Source organism: Gekko japonicus, unplaced genomic scaffold (assembly GCF_001447785.1).
Source record: "Gekko japonicus isolate JY-2015 unplaced genomic scaffold, Gekko_japonicus_V1.1 scaffold880, whole genome shotgun sequence".
Lineage (NCBI taxonomy): Eukaryota > Metazoa > Chordata > Lepidosauria > Squamata > Gekkonidae > Gekko > Gekko japonicus.
In genome coordinates, this window is record NW_015170917.1 from 322,537 (window position 1) to 331,191 (window position 8,655).

At 41.3% G+C, this 8,655-nt stretch overlaps 1 protein-coding gene across 4 annotated transcripts in view; it reads right to left on the bottom strand.

Annotated features, from left to right (window-relative positions):
• Window positions 1-726: 726 nt before the first annotated feature.
• Window positions 727-8,655, bottom strand: part of AMD1 (adenosylmethionine decarboxylase 1) — a 29,233-nt gene continuing 21,304 nt past the window's right edge. For all 4 annotated transcript variants that reach the window (XM_015418758.1, XM_015418757.1, XM_015418759.1 and 1 more), the window contains 3 exons: window positions 4,668-4,760; window positions 4,416-4,571; window positions 727-2,808 (listed from right to left, as the gene is read on the bottom strand). In XM_015418758.1, the coding sequence (XP_015274244.1) occupies window positions 2,674-2,808; window positions 4,416-4,571; window positions 4,668-4,760 (384 nt within the window). In that variant the 3' untranslated portion in view covers window positions 727-2,673. The remainder of the gene's footprint in view (window positions 2,809-4,415; window positions 4,572-4,667; window positions 4,761-8,655) is intronic.

Genomic DNA, 8,655 nt, shown 5'->3' on the forward strand with positions numbered 1-8,655 from the left:
TATAAAGAACTAGTTTAAAGAAATCATCCACTGCCCTATTCCTGTTACAACTGTGCCTGTTCAATAATATCGACTTTTTTGTTTCAACTTAACTTTGAGTCAAGTGCCATTGTTTCATAAGAGGGCTCTCCTGCTGAGTTACAATAAAAATCTCTGGTCTGAGAAAAAGCCAAATAACTTCTTTAACACTGGGTGGGACCCAAAGAAAGTTATACGTTTATAATTAAAACACGCTACTAAGAGTAGCAGGAAAATCTGCCTCACAGAACAGAAGCAGCAGGAGTCCGTTATAACATAGTAGGAAAACAAAATCAGAAGCAGGACAAAGCAGGGCTTTACTCTCTGTTACTTGCAAATTCACCCATGGATTTCCACAGAGAACTAGAATTATTAGATTACTCACTAATCTGTTACAGCTTGCTGCAGATAGTTGAAATTGTATTAGTGGGTAGTTACTATTGCTGTCATTTAAGAGAAACCTTTGTTCTTAAAGTAACCTTGCATAACAGTGGTCTCTTTGCATTGATTAATAGGATTAGCATTGATAATAGGCTTTAACCTTCCTGGGTCAGTCCAACTTTTGATTTGTATCCTGAGAACTTGCAGAAAAAAGTGTTTTTGTGAGATACAAATAGTCAATGAACCTGGTCAGTCTTGAAGTTACCACATATCTATTCAAGAGTTATCTAGGTGTTTGGAAGTCTAAGCAAGGCAAACATGTTTACTCATTGCAAAAAGCAAACTTTTATTGAAGCATTATGATTTCTGGTACAGATATATTTTTGTACATTTTAATGATTCATGTCTAACACCACAGAGAGAAGTTTTAACACCAAACATCACCTCCTCTTTTGTTCACCCTAGTGTTCATTATTATTCATTCAACAGCTTTCTATCAATGGCTTTTTTTCACCCGAATCTGCATTTTCAGTATCACTTAGAATGGGATCTTCAGTTTAGCAGACCTCAAGCCAACAAGCAGTGCCATTCACATAGGGCACTTCTCAGGAACAAAAAATATTTGAAACATTGGTCCTCAAAATCTAGAACACCCTAAACTTTCAGGTGCTACTTAGAAGCAAATTAGTAATTTTGGTAGAAAAACTATTTTTAAAATAAAAAGTCAAGGTGTTCCACCTGCTTGATTTCCAACCAAGCAGATTTAGTAGTTTAGAAACACTAAAAAAGTGCGTTATTTATGAATACAGAAGGAACAAAATATTGTCATATTCAGAGAATCAAAAACATAGCAAGGACAAGAGTCAAAATTTGTAACAGACTTCCTTGGTCTCACAACAGCTGAAACCCCAAATATCTGCAAGCATACCTGAACACACACGTTCTCAGAAGCTTGCATTTGTTAACTCCATACCCATGAAGTGACTATTTGATGCCTATACCATTTTATTTATGTTTTACAAAGCATTGTACTTCACTGTGTCTACATTCTCCAGATTTTGCTTGCTATAGCAAAAAGCACTCAATGCCTTCTGTGTCATGTAAAAGGAACCACACGTTAATTAGGAAGAAACACAGATGAGGCCACAATATTGTTAAAATTCAGTTAACTATCACATGCACAATGATGTTACGTGAAATCACAGTGTGAAAGGACATATGGTGTTGGATTACTATGAAGTAACATTTGAGCCAGCATATAAATTCACAATAAGAAGTGGGCACTAACAGTTTTGTGCAGTCTCCATAACTAAGTTACATTAAGCAGCACCAATCTCCTAGCAAGTTGGGTTCCGAAAGGCTGCAACTGTATTTGAAGTTTGTGAAGTGCCTGGGACAAGCTCGGGTGTGCCAGCCAAATTCAATGTCAGTACAGCTAAATAGTTGTTCAACAAACTTCCATTAGTTGCTGGGGACTGCCTTTCAGCAAAACATGAACAGTGAACAGAACCGTGATGGTTTTGGCCTAAATTTAAAGACAATAAAAATAACTTGTGACCAATTAGTAAGTTTCCAGATGTAAACAGTTAGTGCATTAAATCAAGTTCATTTTTTATCTTAGGTGGCTCTGGAAAGGTCTACAGGCCTAAAGTAGTAACAAATTTTTACAGAACTCAAACAAAAATAGTAAAGTAGTCTATGTGTAAGTAGTCTTGTTCTATCAGTCTCAATACTTCTAACCAAAAAAAATTGAGCCTGCCATTGAGTTAATAACTCAAAAAGATTTGAGTTTGTATACCGTAACTTCAAGAAATTTTTTAAAAGTCTGAAGTAACAGTATATATTTATTAAAAAATAAGCAACAACTAGCTGTTCCAGATAAGTAGGCTTAGGGTTATTCTAATGAGGACGAAATCCTTGTCTGTGGGGAATTTTTGGTGATACTTGGAGAAAAACTATACTGCATGTAATCCTACTTGAATTGTTTTTACAAGTGTGGTAAAGTTTCATACAGTAAAATTTTTCTACATGAATTTCAATTTCACAGCAAGAGTGAAATAGAATACCTAAACACAGAAGAGAGCATTCATGCAATATATCTAAATTTTTGATATAATAATGCATAAAATTGAAAATTATACTATGATTACATCTAGGGCTTTCTGTGACTACGAGGTGGAAATGAAAAATATGGCCCCTTGAATCATTAACTAGAAAGCAATCACCACCTCCTCTATGGGGTATCTTTTTGCGTTTTTTCTTCATTTCTCTTAATCAACTCTGCTGCTTGTTCTTGGCAAAACTGGTAAAAACGAAGTTGTAGTCATTGAACTGAGCAATCTGACGATCTAGACGCTTAAAACCTTCAATCTTCTGGGCTGAAGAAAACACTGTGCGACATTTTGAGCTCTAGAGGAAAAAGAAATTAGGAATACTTAAAACTCTGAAACAAAAAAAACGCCTAGTTTTACAGTTGAAGCATTATTCCTAATATTTCCAAGTACTAGTCTGTTGCAGCAAGCAATACTATAGTGCCTTTAAAAGACCAATATGTTTATTGTGACTTTTGCAGGACACCGCCCAGATTATGACAATTTTATTGAAAAATCTTCATATTTTACCATATCTCCTTAGACTACCAACACAACACCATGTCACAAAGCTCAATATAAGAAACAAGCCTCATCAACAGGATGAAAACACCAGTCAGATCTCCCAAATTATTTTAATCTCTATCATACTTTGAAATGTAAAATGGTTTTACAACTCTTTACGTGAATTTTATTGAATTGTTCAAAAAATTGTCCATACCCACTCTGATACACCATTCCAAAGCATATACACCAGAAGACTACACAAATTCTTACAAGTGTGGCCAAGAACAACTGTGGAACTCAGCGTTTTTGTTGCAACAGATCAACATCTCCTGGTCTAGAGAAAATGCACGATCAGTAGGATTTGTGCAAAACATCGTCATTAAGTGGCATTTGGATTCTACTGCTAGATTTAACTGTTTGAGTATGGTAATCTCCCTCATAAATAAAAGCCGAATGGTGGTGGCACTCCTCTAGAACATTCCACACGCTCCAAAATCAGTTCGCTCTCTGATCTGTCATTTAGAGGGTCTCCCTATCCACTGGCTGCTTTGCCTGAGTCCATTCTAAACAGTTTGCTGTTCCTCTCCCCCCCATAGCCAGTCAGAACACAGAGGTTATTTGCATATGCAGCCTCACTGGCCTTTGCCTCGGAACAGAGAGGTTGTTTGCATATGCGACTTGATTGGCCTTTGCCTCTAACATTCTAAACAGTTTGCTGTTCTGGGGTAAAATGTGTCCAATCTCCAGGCAAGGGCTGGAGATCACTCAGAATTACAACTGCTTTCCAGATGGCAGAGATCAGTTCCCCTGGAGAAAATGGTGGGCTCTGTATCCTTATATGCTGTTGAGGTGGCCCCCATATGACAGCCAATGTGACGTAGCAGTCAGGGCTTCAGAGCACGGGAGAGGCTGCAGGTGTGTGGGGGGTGGAAAGCTAAAGAGTGAGGGGGAAATAAAGATAGGTTGATGATTGGCTGTGAAGGAGATAGGGTTGCCAACTCCAGGTGGGAAATTCCTGGAGATGTGAGGGATGGAGCCTGGAGAGGGTGAGGTTTCAGGAGGCGTGGGACCTCGGACAGGTACAAAGCCATAGACTCCACCCTCCAAACCAACGATTCCCTTCTGGGGAACCATTGTTGCCAATCTCCAGCTGAGGGCTGGAGATCACTCAAAATTACAACTGTTCTTTAGGTACCAGAGATCAGTTCCTCTGGAGAAAATGGTGAACTCAGTGTCATTATACCCTGCTGAGGTTGCCACAGCAAAGGTCGGGGCACTGCCCAGAGCCTCTTTCTAGAGGTCGTTGCATTTATTTCCACAACGGGCCTTTTTCCTAGTAAAAATATATTTTTTCTTTTAAACAGACAAGGGAACAAGTTCCATTAATATTTTCACCCATACATCCCAAAGTAGATTTACCTGATTAACAAAGAGGGTTGTCACAAATTTTCCTGGTTTAAAAATATCTATGACCTTTCCAATTAGGTCATCATAGGATGTCTGACTTATGTTTGTTTCAAAACTAACATATGAAAACTCTGGTTCTGGAGTGATGTGAATAGTCCAATAAGTTCCCTAGAAAAAATAAAGGAACTCTGTTAGACATTTCAATACAGTATTACTTTAAGATGTGAATAATCTTTGAGGAACAGCAAAAAATATAATACTCACATCTGATTTCATCCCATTCATTGAATACCCACAAGGATTGAACATTGTAGCATCAATGACAGAACCTGGTATCAGGTCACGAATTCCACTCACCTAAAAACCAAGAACAATGTAACTCTTACTAAATAAAAAACTTGTTTAGTTAATGGGACAGCCAAGATGTAAGCCAACACACAGGATTAATTCTTGGTGTCCAGTCTAACAGGCCACCTATTTGTATACTGATTGTGCCTGTTTTGACATATTAAGGCAGTTTCATGTGTGTGCATACACAGCTATATGTGCCTAATAAGATGTCTAGTGTGGTTAGACATGACACAGCTACTCTCCCCCACACCAACAAGTGTGGTTAGACATGACACAGCTACTCTAAAAGCAGCAATTAGTTGCTTAATTATTCATAGATAATGATTATACTGTTGACAACTATTACTTTAGCTGACTCCCATGCATCTTCTGACTCACTGCACCTGAACTGTTCACATCCCTTCTGAAATGGATCAAGGTTAGAGGTCAGATTTTTTAATGTTGTTAGCAGCCTTCTCCAGCTAAACCTAAGTGTCTCTTAGGTGCACTATCCTTTAAACTGATGGTATTTTCTTCTGACCACCATAGTCACATGACAGGAACACAATTAAATCCTAAAGCATGCAATGACTTAGCAATGATTATAATTCATTTAATTTGACTGAAACCCTTAATCACCTTAGTTCTACCACAGAAAACATTACTATTCTCCCCTTCTCTGCCTTTCTTGGAGAGATGGGGAGGGGGAGAGAAAGGAAAACAGGGGTTGCACTTACCTGTAACCTTTGTTCATCGAGTGGGCTTCTGTGCAGGCACACATGGGACAGCAATACTGCAGGCCAGCCACCGGGAGGAACTAGCGAGCTCAATAAAGTTAAAAATCTACCCGAGAGTGCTTGGCTCCTACTATGGATTTCAACTTCCCACCCAAAAGTCATGTGACCTGGGAGGAGCCAGCACTCTCCCATCAGTTCTCCATAGCCACCACTTAGGAGCATGAGACTCCCACAATGGGGGAGAAGGAAGGAATGTGTGCCTGCACAGAAGCCTACTCAATGAATAAAGGTTACAGGTAAGTGCAACCCCGGTTTTCATCTTCATGGCTTTTGTGCAGTCCCACATAGGAGAACAGCAAGTTCACTTACTTCGGAGGAGGGAGTGGGAGATCTCAACGAAAAATTGATTGCAGAACTGCTTTTCCCACAGATGCCTCTGAGAGTTGACGTCCATGGCATAATGCTGCACAAACGTCGAGGGTGTCAACCAGGTCGCTGCTCAGCAGATGTCCAGAAGCAGTACACCAGACTAGAACGCTGCTGAAGAAGCTTATGCACATGTGGAATCAGCCGACACTATAGAGGGACACTGTGCACCCACAGCTACATATACCAACTTAACTGTGATGCAAATCCATCTAGCAATAGTTTGCGATGAAGCTGCTTGATCTTTCTTGTTACCCCCAAAACAGATAAATAAAGAAGGGACCTTATGAAATTGTCGTGTTCTGTCCAAATAAAAAAGTAATACTCTTCAAACATGAAGGGTATGGAGTGTCTGTTCAGCTAACGATGTGGGGGACGGAAAAAACACAGGTAAGTTTATGACCTGTATCATATGGAATGTAGAGACTACTTTAGGGAGGAAGTCAATGCAGGGGCAGAGGACCACCCTATCCTTGTGGATTTGGAGGAAGGGCGGCTCTGAGGACAAAGCAGCCAGCTCCCTCACTCACCTGGCAGAGGTAATGGCTACGAGGAATGCAACCTTATAGGAAAGGAAAGACAAGTCACACATAGCCATTAGTTCAAAAGCTTTATGAATAAGTTTAGCCAACACCAGTGCTAAACTCCTTTGCGGAACTGGGAACTTAGAGGGCAGGTACAAATTATTCAACCCCCTTAAAAAGCATTTAGAATCTACAGATGCAGACACAGAGGTACCTCCAATGGGCACGTGATATGCAGAAATCACTGCTAAGTACACTTTAACAGAGGTATTGGTCAACTCTTTGGCCTTTAGATACAGGAGGAATTCTAGAATATGAGGGAGGTTGCAGGTGGAGGGATCCAAACCTCTAGAGGCAAACAGAGAAAACTTCCCTGTGTATGATCTCCTAGTGGAAGGTTTCCTGGCTGCCTGAATCACCCTACGAACCATGGGGTGGGAAGAGGTGCCAGTTGTATGAACCATGCTGTGAGCTTGAGAGAACGTACGCCAGGGTGTGGAACCTGGTGACCGATGAAGAGGTCTGACGTTAGCAGGATCCTGTGATACTTGCCCCTGGCAAGAGACCACAGTTTGGGGAACCACGGTCTTCGAGGCAAAAATGGGGCTATGATGATAGCAGTAGTACGGTCTGTATGCGCTTTGGCAACTACCCTGTTCTATTCAATCAAAGCTGGAATGCATCCCCTAGAGCACCTATGTCAGCCCGGGAACAAAATCAGGCACATTTTGTGTTTGTAGTGGAGGCAAAGAGGTCGATCTGTGGCGTACCCCACTGTCAGAATAAGGGGTCTAAATATGCATCTGACAGAGTCCAATCTTGGGCCGTTTGGAACTCCCTGCTGAAGATGTTGGCATGGGTGTTCAAATGTCCCGCTATATGTATGGCCGTAAGATGTGTCCCATTTTGTATGGCCTGGTTCCAGAGAAAGGAAGCTTCTCTGGTGAGAGCTAGGGAGGCAATGCCCCCTTGTCCGTTTATATAGCACTGAACTGTGGTGTTGTCTATATGAAGAACACTGCACCCTCGCAGAAGACCTGCAAAAGAAGAGAAACCTCTCCTTACTGCCCTAAGTTCTAACAGATTAATATGCAGAGTGGTCTCTGATGCTTCCCAACGGCCCTGTGCTAAATTACCCACACAGTGAGCCCCCCAGCCTGTGAGAGAGGCAACAGTAAACAATTCAATGTCATGCATGCGGAAACCAAAGGGCGCCCCCTTTTGCAAATGCGGTAAATGGGTCCGTCTCGGAGTATGCTTCGGGGAATAGTGAGATGTTGCCCAGGGTTATCTGTGTGGGCACGAAAGATCCTAAGGAACCAATTTTGAAGTGGCCCCGTGTAACCTGGCAAAAGGCGTCACCCGCTACAGGCGTCCTAGTAGGCATTGTAGAAATGTGGCTGAACTCCTACGGTGCAACTGCAGGGACTGCACCAGGCGCGTAATATGCAAAGTGTGTGGTTCAGATAAAAAAGCTCTCCCCACAGAGGCATCTAAGGTTGCACCAATCTTTTGAATAGGTTGAAGCTTGGATTTTGTAAAATTTACTAGCAATTCAAGAGACTGCAGCATTGCGAGGGTTAGGGCTAGATTGACGGAAAGCCTGCTTGAAGAATCCACTACGAACAGCCAGTCATCAAAGTAGGGATAAACCACACAACCTCGAAGATGGAGGTGGGCCACCACCACTGACAGGCATTTGGAAAACACTTTGGGGGCTGACGCCAGACCAAAAGGTAACACTGAGTATTGAAAGATGTGCCCAGCATGGGCAAACCTTAAATACTGCCTACAGTCTTCATGAATCAAGATGTGAAAATCTGTCAAATCCATGCTGGCAAGCCAGCAATCCTTGTGAAGTAATAAGATAACTTCATGTAACGATAACATGCAAAACTTAGGCTTTGATAGATATTTGTTAAGATGGTGGAGATCCAGTATGGCGCGTTGACCACCATCCTTTTTCTCTATAACAAAGAAGGGGGAATATCTGTCTGATGTTATCTGTCTGATGGACCTGAACAATGGCCCCTTCTTTCACTAACAATTGTGCTGCTGGTGACAGTGTGTGTGTGTAGATGCCATGGACTGAGGAAGGACATGGTGACACCTGGGGTAAGATGCAAACTCCAAAAAATAACCTTGTTTTATCAATAAAACCCAACTGTCATCATAAGAACATAAGAGAAGCCAATGTTGGATCAGGCCAATGGCCCATCTAGTCCAACACTCTTT